The 24,924-nt window shown below is 31.6% G+C and overlaps 1 protein-coding gene across 1 annotated transcript in view; it reads right to left on the bottom strand.

Moving 5' to 3' along the window:
- Positions 1-24,924, bottom strand: part of LOC143046151 (DNA-dependent protein kinase catalytic subunit-like) — an 84,271-nt gene that overhangs the window by 5,645 nt on the left and 53,702 nt on the right. The window contains exons 64-89 of the mRNA XM_076219172.1: positions 24,770-24,901; positions 23,977-24,156; positions 23,622-23,709; positions 22,146-22,269; positions 21,716-21,854; positions 20,562-20,636; positions 19,941-20,042; positions 19,208-19,336; positions 18,805-18,903; positions 18,285-18,393; positions 16,626-16,737; positions 15,297-15,480; positions 14,617-14,752; positions 13,050-13,234; positions 12,229-12,382; positions 10,901-11,067; positions 10,057-10,179; positions 8,984-9,072; positions 8,536-8,620; positions 7,785-7,988; positions 5,111-5,179; positions 4,816-4,978; positions 3,031-3,098; positions 2,283-2,503; positions 759-851; positions 31-186 (exon numbers count right to left, since the gene is read on the bottom strand). Of these exons, the coding sequence (XP_076075287.1) occupies positions 31-186; positions 759-851; positions 2,283-2,503; positions 3,031-3,098; positions 4,816-4,978; positions 5,111-5,179; positions 7,785-7,988; positions 8,536-8,620; positions 8,984-9,072; positions 10,057-10,179; positions 10,901-11,067; positions 12,229-12,382; positions 13,050-13,234; positions 14,617-14,752; positions 15,297-15,480; positions 16,626-16,737; positions 18,285-18,393; positions 18,805-18,903; positions 19,208-19,336; positions 19,941-20,042; positions 20,562-20,636; positions 21,716-21,854; positions 22,146-22,269; positions 23,622-23,709; positions 23,977-24,156; positions 24,770-24,901 (3,386 nt within the window). The remainder of the gene's footprint in view (positions 1-30; positions 187-758; positions 852-2,282; positions 2,504-3,030; positions 3,099-4,815; positions 4,979-5,110; positions 5,180-7,784; positions 7,989-8,535; positions 8,621-8,983; positions 9,073-10,056; positions 10,180-10,900; positions 11,068-12,228; positions 12,383-13,049; positions 13,235-14,616; positions 14,753-15,296; positions 15,481-16,625; positions 16,738-18,284; positions 18,394-18,804; positions 18,904-19,207; positions 19,337-19,940; positions 20,043-20,561; positions 20,637-21,715; positions 21,855-22,145; positions 22,270-23,621; positions 23,710-23,976; positions 24,157-24,769; positions 24,902-24,924) is intronic.

Genomic DNA, 24,924 nt, shown 5'->3' with positions numbered 1-24,924 from the left:
AAACACAAAATTTATTTATATCATACTAACCTCATAAGATCCCATGGTATTCGACTTTCTTTATTCTTGAATTCTCTGATAGTCTCTGTTTTATTGTATCTTAAGTACATTTGACAGTATTGTACTATTTGGTTGTCCTTAGTTAACTTTTTCAACCAGTCTACATGTAGAATCAAGGGACCAGTTCTGAAACAATATTTACATAAATTATGTTAACTTTTTTAACCAGTCTACATGTAGAATCAGGGGACCAGTTCTGAAACAATATTTAAATAAATCATATTTTAACTTTCTTATTTACATTAAGAGGGTTAGTTGATTATGAGACTACTCTATTGTTCCCCTCCTCTAGTCAGACCATCTTACTCTATTGTTCCCCTCCTCTAGTCAGACCATCTTAGTGTATCACCTGCTTCATTGTTAAGGGTACAATAACATGAAATTATTTTGTTAAGTTTGAGATAGAAAAGTTTTATAATCATACATTCATTAAATAAATTTTTGCATAATAATCATTCATACATTGTGGAGAGTTGTCTCAATGGCAATCATACCACATCTTCTTTTTATATCAAATAAATTTTTTAACAAGGACTTTTTAGTGTCTTTCTGATAGATGTCTTCCTTTATCAATTTGAATGAAGTAACATCATGTCTGAATTGTAAGAAATCACCTTGAAAACATATTCAAAACCCACAAATGGAATAAAACACTAAAATCCCTTAGACCTCTACATAGGTTATTAAATAAATCTTACTTTCTATCATCAATGTTTTCTCTCTCAGTCAGACTTCCACGTAAGAATTCTTTCAGTGGAATTGTATTCTTCACCCATTCTATCAATCCAACCCTGTAATTCATGGCAACAGTCATATTTATGAGGATATTTTATCATGGGTAAAAGTTCTCTTGATTTGTTATTGCAATTCTTATAGGACAAAATAATAATCTGGAAACACATCTAGATTTTTTACAAACGAAAGTGAACCAAGGCCTGGTGAGTCTGTAGTACGGTAGAGTCCATAAAGTGGATACCCGGGGGTATGCAGGGTGGTTATGATGAAAAACATAAAATGTAGAAAGTCTTATAACAACAACACTTTAGGGACTGCTGCAGAAATTTATCGATCGACATGTTTCGGTGCCTAGGGCACCGTCATCAGGATAAAAACAATACATAAAATCAAGCTGAAGTACAAAATCGGGTTGTTAAAATTTAAACGTCACAATGTTACAATGGTAAGTAACGTTATTAATAGCAACTGAAAGTGAAAGTGAAAGTTCATTGTAAGTATGTAAATAAACTATAAAAAGAAATTAAATTAAAATAAAATGTTTTTGTTATAACTTTAACTTTGGGATTCGAGCGTCACTGATGAGTCTTTTGTAGACGAAACGCGCGTCTGGCGTATATACTAAATTTAGTCCTGGTATCTATGATGAGTTTATTTCAAATCTTTCCTGAACATTTCAATTAAGCCTATTTAGTTTCTCTCTTACTTCTTAGTTTTTGTTAACAAAGGGAGCAAAAAATCAAAGTGCAGGATAGCACCTTTGGAAAGTTTGCAACTGTAGATGTTTATTAATTTAAATAGGTTATAGACATGTATTATTTCAAATAGGATATAGATGTGTATTATTTCAAATATGCCTTTAATCACATATTTAAGTTTACGATGCCTATAAGCTGTATTGACATAGCAACTTACCTGGATGTCATAGGGATGACCTGTTATGTCTGTTTATGATGTCTACATCCTGTATTATTGACAAAGACACTTACCTGGATGTCATAGGGATAACCAGGTATGTCTTGACATGAAGTTTACGATGCCTACATGCAGGATTATTGACAAATATACTTACCTGGATGTCATAGGGATAACTTGGTATGTCTTGACATGAAGTTTACGATGCCTACATGCAGGATTATTGACAAAGACACTTACCTGGATGTCATAGGGATGACCTGGTATGTCTTGACATGTAGTTTACAATGCCTACATGCAGGATTATTGACAAAGACACTTACCTGGATGTCATAGGAATGACCTGGTATGTCTTGACACGTAGTTTACGATGCCTACATGCAGGATTATTGACAAAGACACTTACCTTGATGTCATAGGGATGACCTGGTATGTCTTGACATGTAGTTTACGATGCCTACATGCAGGATTATTGACAAAGACACTTACCTGGATGTCATAGGGATGACCTGGTATGTCTTGACATGTTGTTTACGATGCCTACATGCAGGATTATTGACAAGGAAACTTACCTGGATGTCATAGGGATAACCTGGTATGTCTTGACATGTAGTTTACGATGCCTACATGCAGGATTATTGACAAAGACTTGATTCATCAGATGGAAGAGTTGTTCTATCCTCTGGTCCTGTCTAAGGTCTTCTCCTCCCTTCACAAGATAATTATAGTCTTTCTCATCATTTCCACGTATAGTTAAACGTTTTGGTTTTCTGATAGATGACATTACAAGAATCTGAAAGCATTACAAAACTTAATTTTTTTTTTTGAATATGTTAACTCCATGTTCCAACCTATCAGTTTCCATTGAAAACAGTATTACTGTCTGATTTTTCAGTGAATATTAACATCTTTTGAAATTTGTCTTCACAATTACAGTTTGAATTCACCAATTTTTTTTTTATTTCAATACTCACAAGAACAATAACTCTACTTAAAGTAAACACTATAACAATTTTCTGGCGATGTTGATATCTGCCTTTTTAAAACTTTGATTTACAGGTCACAACTCAGTTTCAAAATATCAAGCTTTTCATAATTCTAGTATACATTGATAGGGGATTAATAAAGGAACCAAACGAGCAAATATGATATATAGGTCAATGTGCTTGTTTTCGTGATATTAGCCATTGAAATTTTGGCGGGAAAATGTTCTCATTTGATTTTTCATAGCTTTATCATTGACAGAGGATTTCGAAAATCTGACAAAAATTCCAAAACTTGACAAGCAAACATCCTTAAAAGATCCTTTTTGATACTTACCCTTGGATCAAATCCTACGACCTTGACATGATACTCTGGCATAGGTTTACTTTCTCCATTATATTGCCCTTAAAAGTAAAATGCAAATCAAAAACTTTTTTAACTGTAAGATAACTCTCAATTACTCAACTTTTAAGCAACAATTTTTTCCTTGCACAATATGATTTAACAAATTTTAAAACTATTTGCCCTGTTTGTTCTAAAGCACAAAAATAATTAGATTTCCGATTTTGTAACTAAGTTAAAATTTATAGTCCTGAAAAAATATATATTTTGTTGTTTTATATGGGCCCTAGGCAACAATTAGGTTTCAAAAAATCAAAAGCTATATCCCAAGAATAAAGTCTAACTGTTACATCGACTTTGTCTTTTAGTATTAGTCTTGTGAGATTTGAACAACTGTAGCCTTAATATAAATCAACTGATATGGTTAAAGTATAAATAAGAAGATAGTATCAATGCATAATCAAAGAGCAGATTGCTCTGAGGGATACGATTGCCATTGTTTTCATTGACACATGTATAACTGGATAGTATTATTTTGAAAACTAATTCAACTGCACATGTAAAATGTAATTTACATAATCTGCATGAAATTACAAAATAGCCAATCCCGGATACAAGTGTATGAACAATGTACTCATTGTGTTTTATTTTTGTACTATCAATTCTACTTTCCACAGTAGTCACAGCAGAGACTCAGAGTGAGAGAAGGTATTTCACTTCGTATCTCACCTATTTTCCTACGATAATTCTAGGAGGAACCCAATTCCTAACTCTTTTAAAAATATTTAATTTCCTTTAAGTCAGTGGTCATGACTCCTTTCCGTACACATTCCTCGGTTAAAATTGCGATCGTATTTAATATAACAGGACGTTTATCGACAGAATGAGTTAATTTTCCCGACATGTTTTGTTTTCAGAATTTATGGAAGTTACTTCTGGAAGGGAGACAACTCGAAACGATAATATGGAAGACTCCATTTCGTCGTAAGGGGTGTTGTAGTTACTTTTACGATGTGGACTACATTTATTTTAATTTAAATGATGCATATGATTTAAAATTATGATACAACAATAACCCTCAGTAGCAGACAAAAATAGAAACGATCCCATGAGTTTTAAATCAATCAATTGAGTGGGGAATCCAGAGCAACCATTTAATCTAATACCCCTTGAAGTCAAGAAAACTATACGCATGCGCATAATTACCTAAACAAACCCTGGAGCAAGAACGTATTTTAAATGTTAATTAAACAACCTAAATGGTTCTCTATTTCTTTATGGAAGTACAATATTAAATATCAGTTTCATAACGGCGACATATAAGAGAAACTTCAGTTCTTAGCTATGACAGAAATAGATTTATCTGAATTCAGAGAACTCTCACATTTTTATCAAAACTAGGGAATTCCCTCTGACGTGTTTCTAAATTTATAAAAACACTAAATATAAATACTGCTTAATTCTGATTTTCCGTGTTGTTAAAAACAAGTCACGGAAATATCAAACATGAAGATTATGAAAAGAACATTATAGTAAGGCTGTTTAAGTTCAATCCCTTCATTAGTTTTAACCTTTTAAACCAAGACAATCATAAGAATCTGAGATGTTCCTTAATGTTTAGAATAAAATGATTGACATGAGGGCATTGCCCTGAGACACTGGTATAAGTCTACAGATTGCTTGAAAGCAATCGTATCCCAAAAACTTTAAAATTATAGGTCAAAGTACAGACATGGAGCCTTGGCTCACATCGAAAGGCGAGCTTTAAAGGATTTGTACCTGGAATTTCCAGTCTTCTTCCCTGAGTACTACCACTAAAGTCAGCCATCCATTCACAATAATCAACCAGAGATCTGGGTGGTATCAACTCTTTTTTCTTGTTAATCCCTTTCACTTCTTCATCCATCTCAGTGTAAAGTTTACTGAAATTTATTTGGAATTCCTGTAAAAAAAAATGTGAAAATTGTTATATTGAGTCTTGCATTAAGTTAACTTTGTACTATTGAGAGATTAACCGCATCTTGCCTCCAGTTTCATTTTAAATAATTTGGCTAATATAAGAATCATATCATACCTTTAACGACATTGATCCTATTTTCTGTCCATCCTTTCCAAACACTTTTTCAACATCCTTTTTAAATTTCTAAAAAAATAAAGAAAAAACATACTAATGTCATCTTGGAACTTATTCATATCAAATAAAGAAATGATAAACACTAATCCAAAAAGGACTTCAACACATGACTTTAATGATTTCAAATAGTCAAAAATAATAAGAGTTAATAAAACTGTAAAAATAGCCAATGTTTCCCACTGAAGGACTGAAAAATCTTATATGTCATTTAACTCAAGTTAAGTTTCTGATATAAACAATCTTTATCTGATTCTAAACTGTGAAGGTATCAGAAATCTTTGACATAACATTCCAACATTGAATCAACATTGGTATGAAAAATGCCTACATCCTTCCTAACAAAGTTAATTTTTAAAGCTCTATTTCCCATAGAATTATCTATCAACATTGTACTATGTTATCCCTGCCTGCATTTGGTTGTGTATTATCTGCATGCTTTATTCCAAAATTCAAATTTCCAGACAGAGGTGTAAATAATGCACTACTACAAGCAAGAATTACATGAAAAGTTGATTCAACACGTTCACTCTTGCCGTAATGTTGTTTTGGACATTCTGACAAGTCACAATCACTCCAATTTCTATTAAAATTTCTGAATCATTTTAAACATTTACCTAATGAATACTTTTAAGTAATTAAATAAATGGAGAATGTGTGACACAGATGATAATCCTGTTGCATATAACTTTATAAAGGGAGATAACTAGAGAACTGTAAAAGTGATACTACCCAAATTGTGAAATTGATCTGTATTTTATGGACAGATGTAAGGACAGGCGTACAGACAGACAAGGGTAATACTAAATGCTGCCATGGTAGTGTCATACCAAGGTTATAACCAGATGTTCCGCAGGGCACAGCTTTATACGACAGCAGAGGTTGAACCCTGAACGGTTGGGGCAAGTATGGACACAACATTCAAGCTGGATTCAGCTCTAAATTTGGATTGTGATTAAATAGTTGACACAGCATAGGTTTCGGACACAGAATGAATGTGGTCTAATGAACTTAAAATATTTTTTTTGCCTTTGAGCAATTCACTATGCTGTTGAATATTAATCCTCTCAAAAAAATGTTTGGAGAAATTTTCTTTTTATTTATGAAATCTGAAATGAGAAAAATTTACCCCCCCCCCTTTTTTTTCACATCCCCCTTTCCCTTTTTCCAAAACTGATCTCAATTCAAATTTCTAATGAAGTTTGCAACAATAACTACTCATTTAAATACATCATAAAATATTAAAATGTAACAAAAGGTGCTTGTTATCACTGAATGGTAAAGATTGTTTTAATTTATCAGTTGGTAGTAAAAGTGAATATACATTGTATATTGTATAAAACAATGATTTAAGAAGTTGATTCAACTACTATTCTGGACAAAGAAAGATAACTCCAATCAATTGAAAATTTCTATATTTCTTGCTATTGAGCAATACTGTGCAGTTGAAAATATTTGCTATTGCACAATACTGTGCAATTGAAGATTTCTTGCTATTGCGCAATACTGTGTAATTGAAAATTTCTTGCTATTGCACAATACTGTGCATTTAAAGATTTCTTGCTATTGCTGAATACTGTGCAATTGAAAATTTCTTGCTATTGCACAATACTTAATGTAATAATTTTGGATCCTGATTTGAACCAACTTGAAAACTGGGCCCATAATCAAAAATCTAAGTACATGTTTAGATTCAGCATATCAAAAAAGCCCAAGAATTCAATTTTTGTTAAAAACAAACTTAGTTTAATTTTGGACCCTTTGGACTTTAATGTAGACCAATTGGAAAACGGGACTATACATTAAGAATCTACATACACAGTTAGATTTGGCATATCAAAGAACCCCAAGGATTCAATTTTTGTTAAAATCAAACTAAGTTTAATTTTGGACCCTTTGGACCTTAATGTAGACCAATTTGAAAATGGGACCAAAAATTAAGAATCTACATACACAGTTAGATTCGGCATAACAAAGAACCCCAATTGTTCAATTTTGGACCTTTTGGGCCCCTTATTCCTAAACTGTTGGGACCAAAACTCCCAAAATCAAACCCAACCTTCCTTAAGTGGTCATAAACCTTGTGTTTAAATTTCATAGATTTCTATTTACTTATACTAAAGTTATGGTGCGAAAACCAAGAATAATGCTTACTTAAGCCCCTTTTTGGCCCCTAATTCCTAAACTGTTCAGACCTCAACTCCCAAAATCAATCCCAACCTTCCTTTTGTGGTCATAAACCTTGTGTTTAAGTTTCATTGATTTCTATTCACTTATACTAAAGTTATTGTGCGAAAACCAAGAATAATGCTTATATGGGCCCTTTTTTGGCCCGTAATTCCTAAACTGTTGGAACCAAAACTCCCAAAATCAATCCCAACCTTCCTTTTGTGGTCATAAACCTTGTGTCAAAATTTCATAGATTTTTATTTACTTAAACTAAAGTTATAGTGCGAAAACCAAGAACATGCTTATTTTGAAAAATTTTTAATTTTTGCGGTAGTATAAAAATCAAGTATGTATTGAAAATAAAATTACAGCAAAAACTGTCCTTCTACGGATATTCTGAACACTCACCAATCATACAGTTATATATTTTATAAAACTTTATGCTTACTGCTCCAAACTTCTTGATGTAATTCCCCGTTTCTACTATTGAGGCTTGTGATACTTGACTTAGTCCTTGGCTAGAATCCACAGATTGTCTTGCTGATGATGTCATGCTATGGTCAAATATCAACTTATACATTTTTGCAAACTCAGCTTTTATTTTGTCTTTTTCTTTCTTCTTTATTAATAACTTTATGTCTTCACTCCAGTCCTTTAAAAAAAAGGTAAATACTTCATTACTTTACTGTTTCTTTGAACTGGGAATTTACATTTGTAAAAATTAGAATCCTATGTGGTTATCTTTAAATAAACTGATGCCACATAGATATGTCTTGCCTATGTAATTCAATCAAAAACTTTGATGACACAAGAAACAGTTTGCCAAATTCTTGCTTCAGCAATTCTTGTTGTAGGAGAGTCAAATACAGGCCTGACTTCTACATCATTAGATTCTGTTGGAGAGGTGTTTTATTGGCAACCATACTACAACTTCTTATTTGTTTTATTGGCAACCATACTACATCTTCTTATTTGTTTTATTGGCAACCATACTACATCTTCTTATTTGTTTTATTGGCAACCATACTACATCTTCTTATTTTTACACTCAAATGGATCTCATTGCATATCAAATGTTCCTAGAACTGTCCAATCATTTTTAGAAAGTAAAAAATCCCTCTGTTTTTGAGAACAAAAAAAACTACTGTATCTGTATATTTGTTCTCAAAACACTTAAGTTTCTATGACATTCTACTCACCTTAAACAACTGGTCTGGCTGAGAAAACTGTTCCAATGCACTGACAAATTTTGAAACAAGTGAATCATTCAATAACTCCTCTATTCTGTAACAAAAAAGAAGCAATCAAACTGTATTAAGTTTCATATCAGACTTTGGATACATTCTATTTACAGAGAGTTTCAATGTCTTTTACTCTGAAATATAAAGGGCAGAACTATTTCCTAAAGGCTTAAAAAATATCAAATTCTGTCACAGCAACTAGTTGTTTTTAGTTAGTTTGATTAATGTAATTGAATCTATATTAGAAACATAGGGCAAATGCTGCCTTGGTATAAAAAATAGTAGTATTCAAAGTAAAAATTTAGCAAAAAGTAATTACATTAATCAAATTGTAAAAAAAACCACTTACATAGCAAAAAGTAATTTCCTTTCTCAATATTCTCAATATACCAAGGTATGTACTTACTTTTGTTTGACAGCCTTATTTTCCTTGTCTTCAGAAGTATTACCAAATGTATAACCTTCTCCACTTAATTTGAATGGGTATGTTACAGCCTGTTTATAAACACATCAAAAGTTATAAGTACAATCATATACTACCTAAATTCCATCAAAATTATAATACATAATTAAATTGTATTAACAGTTTCTTCAAATCGGTATACTCCTGTGAACTCTAGGAATCTTAAAGGATTTAACATATTTTCCAAAAACATTAACAATTGAGTAACACATTGAATGATATCAGAAAGTTTATATTGTTCTTGGCAATTTTTTTATTGTTGGTACAAATGGCAACACTGTTTATGTCATCAACCTCATTTGATGAAAGATACACCTTTGTGTTACTTATTTAACAAGCCGCAACTCCAGGTATTCAATATTCAATGTTTGGGTTTGATTAGCACAAAGAATTATTCAAGCAAAATAACATTTCCAACAGTTTCTTGAAAAATAAAAAAAAGCATGAAATACATATTTGTTGAATGCATCACTGACAATTTAATATCTAATACTCCAAACATTCATCACTACAATAATATAATATATGGTTTGAGTTTCAATATTATATATTCTTTTAAGACTTTGCTATTAGAAAATAATCATTACCTGTGGATATATTTATGCTATATCAGTAATTATATTGTGTATAGCTTTACTTCTGGTTTGTCTAACAAGGCTAAATAATCGTTACCTGTGGATATGTTTTGGCTATGTCTATAATTATATTGTGTATAGCTTTAGCATCTGGTTTGTCTGACAAGGCTAAATAATCGTTACCTGTGGATATGTTTTAGCTATGTCTATAATTATATTATGTATAACTTTAGCTTCTGGTTTGTCTAACAGGGCTAAATAATCGTTACCTGTGGATATGTTTTGGCTATGTCTATAATTATAATGTGTATAGCTTTATCTTCTGGTTTGTCTAACAAGGCTAAATAATCGTTACCTGTGGATATGTTTTGGCTATGTCAGTAATGATATTATGTATAGCTTTAGCATCTGGTTTGTCTAACAAGGCTAAATAATCGTTACCTGTGGATATGTTTTAGCTATGTCTATAATTATATTATGTATAGCTTTAGCTTCTGGTTTGTCTAACAAGGCTACCATCTGTCCAATCCACATTATAAACATCCAACAGGGTAGTTCTGCACACTAAAATATAAAATTCAAATTTATGTTCATTATAATAGGTTAACAAATATGCAATTGGTTGAATCTTTCACACAAGACCATAACAAGAAAACTGTGTTTTACCTTTCAACTTTATGTTATTATAATATTCCCCTCATTATGGATTTTCATGATTTATCCAATAGTACACATAAAAATAAAGCAGAAGTATTCTAAAACTATTTTTTATTTGTGTTTTATGTAATGCTGTTTCTACAACATGTACAATGTTTTTGGCCAAATACATCACAATGTTTCAAAATTCTGAACTAATAAAATCATTAGAAACAAAAGTTAAAAAGACATACTTTAAATCTTTAAGGTGGTACCTATCACCTTAACTAAAATTAATTTGGCTCGTTTAATTTTCATAATATTTTGACAAAATATTTACTTTGACCCTTTGACAAAAATATATTTAAAAATTTCAAAAAAATTGAACCAATCATTCTCTGAGAAAAATTTCATTGGATATATAGCAGTTTGACAAAGAAGAATTTTAATCATTGAGAAGCTTAATATTTCCTTAACAATACAACATGATTAAAAAGTTTAGCTGATTTTACAGAGTTATCTCCCTGTAGTGTTAGGAACCACCTTAAGTTGTTCTCCGTTAGATTGTAATGTTGCTTCCACCTGATGCTCATTTCATTTTATGCTAATGAACATTTGTTACAGTCAACACATAAATCTTAAAACTGACCTTTTCTTTAAATTTCTCTACAGTATTAGGATTCATTTCAACCAATTGTAACAATCTAGGGAACCTCTGTCGAGCCTCTTTACAGTCTAACTTCATAGCATTTAATAAACAGACAATCACTGTTGAAGTGAAGGTATCAGTGTCTGTTCCTGATAGGCTCATCTCATCTGTAAACAGAAACTAGATGTGTCAAACGACACAAATGGCCCCGTCTCAATAAGTTGAAAAATCTGCAATTTCAACAACAAATGTGGACACAAACATGATGGTAGTCTCACGTATCAAAAATCAGGAGGACTATACAAAAAGTCTGCATAACTGTGATTTTCAACAATTTTCAAAGTTGTAAACCCTTAATTTTGGCAAAAATTAGCAGAGCGGAATGAAACTTTAACTTGATCTGTAACTTATCATGAGTAACTCACATACCAAAAATCAGCCCAATATCTGAAAGAGTTTAGAAATGTACCTTTGATAACTATTAAGAAAAAAAGTCTGTATAACTGTGATTTTAAACAATTTATCAAAGTCCATAGCCCGTAGTTTCAGCAATAATTAGCGAAGCGGAACGAAACTTAAACTTCGTTGCGGGCCATAAAAAGAACAGAAATGTGTCCTTGAAATCTCAACTCCCCTAAAACCAGAATTTATAACAGAAATGTGTTCCTAAAGTTTTTCCCACCTGTAAACAGAAAATAGAAATGTGTTCCTAAGGTCCAATCTCACTTGTAAACAGAAATAAAACTGACATGTGTAGTGTACATGCTTGCCTCATCTTATCAGTAAACAGATATAGAACAGATAAGTGTTCTTGAGGTTCCATCTCACCTGTTAACACAAAATAGAACAGACATGTGTTCCGGAGTTTCAATCTCACCTGTAAACAGAAAATAGAACAGACATGTGTTCTCGTTTCAACTGTAAACAGATAATAGAACAGAAATGTGTTCCTGAGTTTCCAATTAACTTATTAACACAAAATAGAACAGACATGTGTTTCTGAGTTTCAATCTCACCTGTTAACACAAAATAGAACAGACATGTGTTCTTGTTTCATCTATAAACAGATAATAAACCAGAAATGTGTTCCTGAGGTTCCATCTCACCTGTTAACACAAAATAGAACAGAGATGTGTTCTCATCTGTAAACAGAAATTAGAAGGAAAAGATAAAGCCCTGAAAGAGGTAAAAGTGTCAGTGTTTGAGAAATGTAATCTGTTCTCTCGTCAAGTTTTCGTATATATCTAACATGAAAAGTGAATGATATTGAGGTACCAAAGACAGTTCTCTCAACACAGACTTTGTCTGCTCACTAACAACATACATACCATCCTCCTCCAGTCTGAGGAATGTATCACAATATTTGGCCGTCATTAAATATGCCTGATCCATTCCATAACTACAGTCTAATGTAGATGTACCATCAAAACTTAATGACTTCTTTATCTGTTCATATCCATTATGAACTAAAACTTCGGTAATCTGAAAATATAAAATGTTATATAAAAGAACTTAAATCAATCACAATACTAAATTTAACTAGAAAATTGACCTGTCAGACAGAATTCCACTTGTCAATTTTTGATCGAGGTACAGAAACAATTTATTCATACTGATACAATAAAATCAAAACATGTTCACAACTCATAAGCTATTGCAGTATAAGAAAAGCAAAAATGCTACACAAACTAGATCTACTTGCAAAACATAGCCAAAAAAAACCCAGAGTATGAATAGTTTCTTAATAATCAGTTGACAAGAGCAGAACAAAAAAGTTTTAAGAATTTCATCCCAGATTTCAGGACTTTATGTTTTATAATAGAGTAATGTTGTTCCTGATAAATAATGGCATCCTATAGATATTTGGCAAAAGGAAGCAGACAGATTCACATTAAAATCAATATATGAGTTGACACTAAATACTTCTGTTTGTAATCTTTGAGAAAAATCATTTAAACAATGTAAAGATTGATTAATTGATTTGTCTTACACAACTTTCAGCAACATTGGCTATTTCTATGCAGATAATTTTGATTGGTCAGAGAAATTGTAGTAACCAGAGAGAAAGAGAGCCACAATCTTCATTGTACCCTACAGCCTGGGGGTACTCCATTTTTTTTTTAAACAATAATGATAAACAATAAATTACCTCTGAAGGTTTAGATTTTCCTGTAAGCTCCTTTAGTTTATGTTGGTTTTTATCATTTAGATCACGAAGGTCTTTTAAGTTGGAGACAGCAGATGCTAATAACTTATGTGATTGACCAGTCAGGACAAAATGTCGTCTGCCCAGACCTGCATGCTCTTTCAACAAACCACTCTTTTCATACTTGCCTACAAAGAAAACCTTAATAATGAACTTTTTTTTTTAATTTCAAGAGATTTATATTAAATATACTTTTCTCCATATGAAAAGGTTGATATAAACTGAAATCCACTTAAAAAAAACTATCATTAATCATGTAAATGCAGAAACAAAGAACATTCAACAGGTTCATGTAGAAATTCCTGTACTTATCTAACAGATAAACATGCTAGCACAAAATTTATAAACTAACATAACGGTACCCAAATTGCAACGAGTACCCAAATTGCACCTATTTAGCAAAAATAGCAGTGGAAACCTTACAAGATTTCCTAGAGACTAAACACATGGTAGTTTTATGATCCGATAGTATGCACGTCTTTCAACATAGGTAAATATATTTAGATATACACAAAACGTTTACAGTATTTATCAACAGATGAAGTGTTTACTGAAAAAGCAAAATGTACTGAAACGTCGCCATGCGACGTCATCAAAACGTCATCTTTTAAAAATTAGCAAATACAATATGTTTCAAGTATCCATTTCTTAAAAAAAGAAAAGTAAGCATGGACAAATATCCAATTGTTCAAAATATTTGAAAAAAATAAACGAAAGCTCTGTTATTCCACTTTTGACGATGCAAATTTAAGCATGGATGCAATTTGGGTACTCCTCATTACAGAATCATTGATGGTTTGGAGGTTAGTTCAGACCAATTTTTCTATGATTCCATATAAATTGAAAATCAAATTGGCGTATCTATATAATAAAGAAGGATACGGCTACAAAATAAACACAAAATGGAAATATTTGTCTTGATCATAAAATAACGTAGTTGAAAAAACTGTCAAAATAGGTGCAATTTGGGTACCGTCACGTTATGTATCCTCAAAAAACTGCCATAAATTACTTATTGAAAATAATAATGAGTCAAAAATGTCAGAAATAATGCTTTTTAATCTCATACATTATGTTGAGCTTTTTATTTCTTTAGATTTAAATGTGTCACTAATGATTCTTCTGTAGACAAAATGAACATCTGGTGTACATATTTTTGGTATCTATCATAATTTTTTTTTTTTTTATATCTGGTGGTACTCATGATCAACTCTGGACAACAAATTTTTAAACAATTCTTGAGCACAGTTTGTCATTTTTCCTTAATTTTGTGCACTAAAAAATGATGTTAATGTCTTGTAATGTGGGATTACTATATATGTCAGTTAAAAGCACACTGTGTAAAACAAGGATTAACACACCTTCCAAAAGACTCAAAAACATAAACATCGATGACTTATATAAATAGGAAACCAAATTATAAATTTGATATTTAATGCATTTCTCTCGTTTAGGAATAACTTTCTTTTGATTGATCAGCATGTTCCAATTTTACTGAGCGCATACCTACCTAACAAATCCCCTGTAGACAGTATACTGTTGAAAACATCATCTGACCATTCTGTATTCTGTGCTTTTTTCTGATGGGTCAGTGTATAAAGATGGCTCCACAATAACATATTTATATCATCTAGTTCTTTACATTGCTGTTACATCAAAGTAAAGATTAATTTCATAAATAACCTTCATAGCAGCAAACAATCTGGGTATTTATTATTTCATTGTAATGTATTGTTATGTCTCTGTCATTAAAAATCAGTATTGTAAGACATAATCTGAATTTGCTCCTCTGACTTTCATCTGGGATACCAACAGACACATTCTAACCAGTCTTGTAATTAACGCCTGTTTAACTTTGACTAAAATTAATTCTGCTATTTTAATTTTCATGAAATTTGGACAAAATATTTACTGAACCCTTTGACAAAAATACATAATGTATAAAGATTTCAAAAAACTTGAACCACACTCTTTACCCTCAAAAAAATTCATTGAACATATAGCAGTTTGACAAACACTATTTATTTAAATCATTGAGAAGCTTTATATTTCAAAAACATTTAATCGTAATAAAAAATTCATTTGCTTTTTACAGAGTTATCTTCCTGTAGTGTACCAACTTAATGAATGTACAATTTGACTTGGCTAAGTCAGTTCTTCAAGAATAAATATGCAAAATTTTGTATATACCCTTCTTGTTTCTGCCAAGATATTAAGAGACAGTTTATAGTTGTTTTGTGTAGTAGAACTTTCAGCCATTAACAATTTCAGTTTGACTTTGGAAGAAAGAAATATATCTCCATCATCTGTCTCCATGGAATCTTCAGTTTTACAAGAAATCAGTTTTTGGGATATATGATCCAAGTATACATTCCTGAAATGAATAATTTTCAATAAATCTAACAATCTAATATGAAAAAGTGAATCAAAGTGCTTGTAAGCACTGAAAGGTGAAGATTGCGTTAAATTATCAGCGGGAAGTAAAATTAAATATTGGATTGTATAAAGCATTGGTTGTGTAGTTGATTCAACTACAATTCTTGACAATGGGAGAGAACTCTATTTTTTTTTTTTAAAGATGACTTTAACAATGACATTATAATATTTTAAGAACAGATATAAGATTCCTGCACCTTGCAAAAGCTATGTATTTTTTTGACAGGTGAACCATAATTTTTTACTTGAATGTCTGAGCATATATTAAATTGATACATTTCTGGAAATGTTCATGGATAGGATGGATAGAATGTTATGATCAATGCACTATATTTTGTGTATCAAAAAGGTAGTGATAAGCCTTGGTAGATATAGATATCAAGTCAGTAACATAAGGTTTTGATTGAATTCCATGCAATCTTTACCCAAAAAAATAATTATTATGTGCAGTACTGTTATACAAGAAATTTTCAATGAAATCACCATTCATAACCTTAATGGTTAAACATTGTGTTATCTTGCCAAGAAAAAGCATATTTTGCACCAAGACAGCAGCAAGCAACATCAATCAAATGTATAAAATTTTTGCTCTATATTATTCAATGGTGTAACATTGCCACAGAGATTTCCCTCAAAGTTCTAAATGCTCATCAAAAATATTGAATCCATACATTTAAAAATATTAGTATAACAAGAATGTGTCCTCAGTACACGAATGCCCCACTCGCACTATCATTTTCTATGTTCAGTGGACCGTGAAATTGGGGTAAAATCACTAATTTGGCATTAAAATTAGAAAGATCATATCATAGGGAACATGTGTACCAAGTTTGAAGTCGATTGGACTTCAACTTCATCAAAAACTACCTCGACCAAAACTTTAACCTGAAGCGGGACAGACGGACGAACGAACGAACGAACGAACGGACGAACGGACGGACGGACGAACGGACGCACAGACCAGAAAACATAATGCCCCTCTACTATCGTAGGTGGGGCATAAAAAGCAGTTAGATTAAAATGAATATGTGCTGAGACAGAGAGTAAAGCATGAAACCAGACAAACTTTTTATGTCACATTACCTGTTGGTAACTATGTCATCCCAGGTGTCAATAGAATCAAGAATTACATGAGGATTTCTTCTTTCCCATTTGGCTAACAGCTGAGTAGATGGAACATTTGAGTTGAAATTACCTATAATTTGAAAAATAAGTCATTACTCAGATTTTATTTTAATGTGATAACATGAAACATACCTGCCAACTTTTCAAAATCCCCATACCTATGTACATGCATGTTGGTAATAGGATTTCAAAAGCCCCTTCTTATATCCTCTCAATTCCACTATAATGGTATAGCCCTTACTTTTTCATATGTGAACATGCTTTCTATATTCTAAGGGATAAACAAAAACATCATGCATGCTCTCACTAATCATGTCATTCATATTCTAATAGGTATAGCCTGAGACTACTATAACATAGCTAAACATATAATTCATTCTCTCAAAGATACATATAAAATAATAAATGGCAAAATCTGTATCGCATGCTGTATCACCACGAGAAACCAAGGTCCCGAGGGCTAATATTGGTTGAGTGGTGGTACAGCATGCGATACAGATTTTGTCATGTATTAGTCTGTTTATCATATATTTAAATAGAATCGGATTCATGTGATATACGTTTTTTTTTAAATCGCGAAAAATATAACCAAGACAGAACATAAGTATTTTCCTGTATTTTTCCAGCTGACTTTATTTTATAGACTTCCTTATTTGCTTGATACCCACATTGTCATGTCCCCTATAACCTTCTCACATGCTCCATATAGAGCTATGAAACTGGCAAATAATATACTTAAATAACGATACTGTCAACTGTTCCTTCAATACAAACACACCTATCCAATATTTGTTATTAAGTCTAATCATATACTATATCTGAGCTCATTTGTATACATAAATATGGACAATAATGTTACCAAGTATCATCTACTAGTATTCAAAGATTATTAACAGACAAACAGGGGATTCCTATATACACAGTCAGTGGACAAAAATGAGTTCCCACTAATAGACTTATTGTATCCATTTTATGAAAATCGCTCATAAAGTAAGTCGATTTTAGTTGAAATGATAGGACATTTCTTGAGTGGGAACTCACTTTTTTCCTATGCCAGGAAATACAGCAAGTCACTTGATTTATGACATCACGCCAGGTATGCGATACTGGGTATGTGATACGAGTTTAGCTATGTGATATGAGGTATGCGATACAGGGTAGTTGATGCAGACTGAAAAAAAGAATCTTTATAAGATATACAAAATTGCTGTATTTTGAACTAAATATATGATAAAAAATAAATATACAGACAATACTTTAGAGATATAACTAAGTATACAAGGGATACCATCAAGGGTATAAGTAAGCATGTCAAGGAAATTCTCAGAGCTACAACAAAACATTCAATTGATACTTCAGAGATAGAAATAAAGATATCATTCATACTCTTAGAGATACAACCTAACATACCATTGACACTCTCAGAAATTGATAACCACATAAGACAAGTAAACATTTATTAATAATACTCTAAGAAATAAAATTCAACATGATATTGATTCTCCTAGAAATATTACTCGAAATATAAATCGTACTCTCTCTGAGATTTAACTAAACATATCAAGATAATGTTGAAGGTACAACTAAACATATCATTAATACTTTTATAAACCTTACTTTCTACAGACATAAATTCCAGAAATTCTTGTAATTCCACCAGAGGCTGTAACACCTGTAGTCTAGAGGCTCTACTTGATACAATAAGTACATCTGTACTACACCATTCCTTCAAAAACAGGATATATATATATGTATAATCTAAAGAGGAAAATTTACAATTAAAATTAAATAGTGAAAATTCCCTCACATAGATTTGAAGATCATAAAAATGGTTACGCAATAAAAATTTTGAACATGTGTTGTCCTAAAAATTGCCAAATTTAAACTCAACAAACAAATATAAAGAATGTGTCTGATGACACAAAATGCCCCTGCTCAATCTTTCCAAGTTAAAAAGGGGCATAGCTCTAGAAGGTGAATGCTTCACTGCCCAAATTTTAACTCTGTCTGCATGTTTTGGTTCTTAACATGGTGTATGAAATTCATAAACTCAAAGGTACTTATAATTCCCAACAAATTATCTACCAGTTATCTGATATATTTCTAGAGGCTGGATGTAAATTTTAATAAGTTTTACCTGCAGAAACTTATCTTGTGCCATTTTGGAATAATGGCGAGCTCTGTCATAATCTTGTTGCCATGCATACATTAATGCTAAGTATTCACAGTATCTACTCTGAAATATTAAATTGATGTATTTAAATATATTTATGTCCTAAAACGCATAGATATTTTACCCATTTGCATTTAATATAGTAAAGCAAATAGTTTCATTTACCTGTACAGTATTCAATTTCCATGTTTCCATGTTTCTATGTGTTCAGTAACATTGAAATGCTTGTATGAACTCAATTTACAGATCTGTTATGAAATAAGCTCTAATAATGTATAATCTATATAAGTATTTTGCTCAAGGTTTGTAAGAAAGGAAAGTCATTTTCTGGATAGTTCATTGGATCTACAAGAGAAGGCATATTTACCTCCAATAGTGACTTTTGTTCAGGATTTCTCATAGCACCATCTACAAAATCTAGTAAAGTTTGCTGGTCTTCATCCCCTTGTAACATCAATTTTACTTTACTTCTCATAATGTAGGGCAGATAGTGTTCCTGAAATATGATAAAATTGAGAATGGAAATGGGAAATGTGTCCAAGAGACATCAACCTGATCAAAGAGTACAAAACAGCACAAGGCCACCAATGGGTTTTCAACACAGCAAGAAAACTCCTCACCCAGAGGCAGGCCCTAGGTGACCATTTAACAAAAATTAATATATTTGTAAGTTTTACTAGGATAGTGTTCCTGAAAAACGAGCAGCTTATAGAGTTTACTTTAGTTCTCATGATTCATGGGACATACTAATTATTTCTTAAATATTAATATCATGTTAAAACTTTCCTTAACTTTTATTATATTTATGTTTCTGAAATATAAATATGTTTTGAAGATTTACTTTACTTCTCATAATGAATGTGATATAATATTACTGAAATATGAACATCTTTATAGCTTAAAATACATAGGTTGAACATACATATAATTTGGATCAAGGTCGTATGGGAAGCATATGTGTTTGCTGAGTTTAAACACATAAATTACAATGATGAGGCCTGGAATCTGTTTACAATAAATGCTTCAGCTACCACTGTACTTTTTCAGGTAAGACAATGTCCTTTTCTACCACCAATAAGATAAATTCTTTAGTTTTTTACCTGATAAAATGTGTCATCCCATACTTTGGCTATGTTCCCCTCTTCTACAGCCAGGTCTGTCACATTCTGTAGCTCTTTCCATTGAGTTAAATTATTCAGACACTGCAAAACGAACAGTATTTTCTATTTTAATCAATGAAGATAGTTTTCTTACTTCTTTACTTTATAACCTAGCATTAAAAATTTCTTTGCTTTAATATTATAAGGGATGGTTACAGTAGTAATAAATGAAAAATGTATCCATGGGACACAGCTGTTGTCCCTGCTTTATTTCAACATTACAAAGATACATAACTAAAAGTGATGCCACCCAAATTAGAAATGATCAGTGATTTGTGGTAATAGGCATTGTGTAGAAGTTTCATAACATTTGTTTGAAGCAAACTAAAGTTAAGAGAACAGAAACTAATTTCAGGATGTTTAAACCGACAGAAATGGGTAAGACTTAATGCCCCTCTGGTGATGATTGGGGCATAAAAACTTAAAATCTGCCATAAAGATAGTCAGAACTGAAGACTTCCTACTTTATTTAGGATTTTGATTTCAGCAAAAGGAATGCTCTAAATTTGTCAATATGGTGTTGGGCTCAATATACAAAAGATAGTACTACACATATCTTACCTTCATTCTACAATCATCCCACAGATCTAATTCAGCATCTAATGGCTTCTCTCCTGACCAGTCTTTATCTAATGCCTACAAAAAAAACCCAAAGACCTAATTCAGCATTCTAATGGTATCTCATCTCTTGACCAATGCCTATGAAAAATAGATATGTTATTGAGGTTTTGATTGTGAAATTGCCAGTTGGTGTCTAATAATATCAAAAATAACCAGGAAGATTTTGTTTATAAAAATGTAAAGATGACAAAGGAAGATAACCTACTTGTTTTAAAAGAAATCTACTTTAGTACCACTGACCTTAGAATTGAATCTATTTTCCAAAATTAATAGGCTTCTTCCCTTCTCCATTATTATTCATTGGTATAAGATTGGTTTTAACTAAGCAATGTAAAGGAGAAGGTTCATGAAGGGTTAAAATTGGTCCTGATTTTTTTATGTTTTTTAAATTTGGGCAAAAAATTACAAATGTCACATAGAAATACTTGTGATAATACAACTAAGACAAACATATTTTTTTCTGGCACTTTCCTTTACTATTTATGGACCAATGACCCCTTAAATGTGCATAATTTGTATTAAAAGGTCAATTTTGGTACTTTTTGTCCATAATTTTAATTGTTTTGGGCATTATTAACCTTGGCCTCCATCTACGATCCAAAAAGTTTTTATATTGATGAAATCTATATCAAAATTGGAATCTTTTGGTTACAACACATTCTGGATCGTAGGTGGCGGCCAAGGTGTTTCAAAAGCTTTTAAGTTTGAAAAATGTTCAAAATCATCATATTTTGACAAAATGTCCAAAATGGGCTTACTTTGGCGAATATCTTGTAGTCTTATGAAAAGAACTGATACATTTAGCATTTATACTTTTGAAATAGACCCATTTACGAACCAAATTGAGACCTTTTTTGGGTTTTCTGATAAAGTTGATATTTTAGGCCATTTTGTGCCATTAGTGAACCTTGTCCTTTCATCCTGAAAGTATTTGTGTTCATCAGTCTAGGGACCATACTTCCGACCCAATCTTTTTTTTTGTTTCAACAGACAGACAGGTTGATGAATTATTTCTCTTTTTTTTTTTTTTTTTTTCTGATTTATCTAAATATTTTGAGGAAGAAGGAGCAGAACACACTAGCAGAAAATCTCACCTCTTCATAGTAGGTTCTTGCTTTATGATAATCACACCTGGACTCTGCCTCCACAGCTTTCTTTGTTATTTCTTTTGTTCCTAACTTGTTTGTAAATATACCCAGTAATACATCAAACTCGTCCACCGACTTGTATAACCTACAAAACATAACTTCATATGAACATTTAACACATTATTTCATTATACAATTCAGAAGTTAAATTTTATTCTAGGGTTTTATGATATTCAATAATTGGAGCTTGATTTCCATAATCAACAAATCCAACAATAAAATGTGCAATAGAACATACTTATCTGTGACATTGGGTTGGATATGGCATGGTTAGATTAATTAAACAAGTAAAAAAAAAATATATAAAAGGTTTCTTGAGAGCTGCAGGTCTATATTTGTGTGTGAGGCTTTTTTGAACTCTCTTTATATTACATACCTGGCAAGTTCTATCCAAGTAGCTATATCCCTGGACACTGTTAACCCATCATTACGCCCTCTCTTTGAGCTTCTTGCCTCATCGCCACCTTGAACAATCAACTGATCTTCCAAAACAACAATACCTGGTAATAGATAACATCATTTCAAAATCACTATCAATACACATTATTTTTGTCCATATTCTACACTATAAGAATCTTTAATGCAAGATCTAAGATAAAAGATTTTAAACTAAATTTCAAGGTCTTATTACTTTTAACTAAATCATATTGAAATTCTGCCAATATTTAAATTGTGAATTGTAGAAGATCACGTGTTCCTACAATGTTTTGAACATTACTGTATGATACATTATCTAAAGTACTGCCATTGATATTGAAGCATAGTATGACATGGTTACAATAGCATCAGAAGAAGTCCCAAATCAGGTGAAGAGGTCAAATGTTGACTTCTATTAATCTCTCTGAGTTTGTGTTGGTAAGTTGCTAGCCCTCTTCTGTGAATAAGTCATATCTCTTTCCAATCATTGTTAAGATTCTATTTACCATAATATATAATTGACAAAATTTAAGTTCAAATACTTTCTGCAAGGTTTGCCAATAAAGTGAGGATTATACCTAGCTATTGGATAAATATGACTGATGACTGCACAAATGTACCTACATATTTGCTGTCTAATACTGATGACTGCACATGTGTACCTACCTAATGGTTAAATATTACTGACGAGTGCACATGTGTACCTATCTAATGGTTGTATATTACTGATAACTGCACATGCAAACTTCCTAACGGTTGTTTATTACTGATGAGTGCACATGTGTACCTACCTAATGGTTATATATGACTGATGACTGCACATGTGTCCCTACCTAATGGTTATATATGACTGATGAGTGCACATGTGTACCTATCTAATGGTTGTATATTACTGATAACTGCACATGCAAACTTCCTAACGGTTGTTTATTACTGATCTGCACATGTGTACCTACCTAATGGTTGGGTATTATTGAAGACTGCACATGTGTACTTACCTAATGGTTGTATTTTACTGATGACTGAACATATATACCTACCTAATGGTTGTGTATTACTGAAGACTGCACATGTGTACCTACCTAATGGATATATATTACAGAAGACTGCACATGTGTATCTACCTAATGGTTGTATATTACTGATGACTGCACATGTGTACCTATCTAATAATTCTATATTACTGATGGCTGCACATGTGTGTCTACCTAATGGCTGTATATTACTGATGGCTGCACATGTGTGCTTACCTAGTGGTTGTATGTTACTGATGACTGCACATGTGTGCCTACCTAATGGTTGTGTATAACTGATGACTGTACATGTGTACCTATCTAATAATTCTATATTACTGATGGCTGCACATGTGTGCCTACCTAATGGTGGTATATTACTGATGACTGCATATTACTGATAACTGCACATGTGTACTTACCTAATGGTTGGATATTACTGATAACTGCACATGAGCTGATATTACTGACATCTACAGTTAATTTATTTCTTAATTCAAACAATATATCCTAAAACAAATAAAAATCCTTATGTTAGCATAAACAATAAATCTTTTTTTTTAACAAATTGATTTCAATAAATTATTTATGTTTTGATAAATTTTTATGGCTTTTATGATGTCCTAACTTGACTGTCAAAAATTGAACAAATATGTCCTGAAAAAAGTATTGGTTTCTATGCTTTTTTTTCACAGTTCTTTTTCATATAGATAGTTAATGGATTCCCAGTGAATACAGTATTCTAGTGACTGACCAAAAATTCCTCAATAAACTTACCAGAACGCAGCTAATAAAAGGAGGGAAATAATTAGTAGAACTTGACAGGATGGTATCAATACTACTATTGATCTGTTTAATGCTCTCCTGGATCTCTCGCTCAGGTTTTACTTCATCCATTTTGTTAAATATGGCTTTAAACACCTCACTAAACAACAACTTAGCTACTGTGCTGTCCCTCTGTAATAAAACAAATCTTAATGTAATAATTGTTAAATATAGCTTTAAACACCTCACTAACAATGACTTAACTACTGTACTGTCCCTCTGTAATTAAACATATTTCTTAGGGTAGTTTAATTCAATGAAAGAAACTATGACAACACAAGAGAGTATTCAAACCAGTTCCCAAAATAATAAAATACTATAAAAGAAACCTTGACCACAAGGAATAGTAATAAGTAACTAAATACAATGAAGGATTCTATTATAAAAATAAGACATCTGAAAGCTTCTAACCAGAAGGTTCCCATTATGTCTTGGCAGTACTGGAACAACTACATTATTTTTCTTTACACGATAGTGGTTTTATGTCCACCGGAATATTAAGTACCTTTAATCAATTTGTGTTTCTGAAAATATTTTTCCTTCATTTAAGTTAATTATGAGGCATGCACTGTTATGTTTTCACATTATGACCATTATATTTGACAAATTTCAGCATTACTGAAACACATTTTTCAACAAACTATCAATAAGTATAAGTAGGATTAAATATAAATCTATTTATCCCTTTGAAGACTTTGATTGTACTATCATTTTTCTATAATCTAGTATGTAATAAGTAACTTACATGAGCTATAGCTTGTAATGGAGCTATTATGTAAGAGTATTTTATTTGTATATCAGGTAAATCACCAATACGATACTTTCTATACATAGTAACTTGACTTTCTCTTTTACTCTTTTGTTCTGCTTTCACCATCTGAAAAACAAATAATGTACCAG

Source organism: Mytilus galloprovincialis, chromosome 9, assembly GCF_965363235.1.
Source record: "Mytilus galloprovincialis chromosome 9, xbMytGall1.hap1.1, whole genome shotgun sequence".
Taxonomy (NCBI): Eukaryota; Metazoa; Mollusca; class Bivalvia; order Mytilida; family Mytilidae; genus Mytilus; species Mytilus galloprovincialis.
The sequence above is the reverse complement of the archived record's forward strand: the minus strand, read 5'-3'. Positions and strand labels throughout refer to the sequence as shown.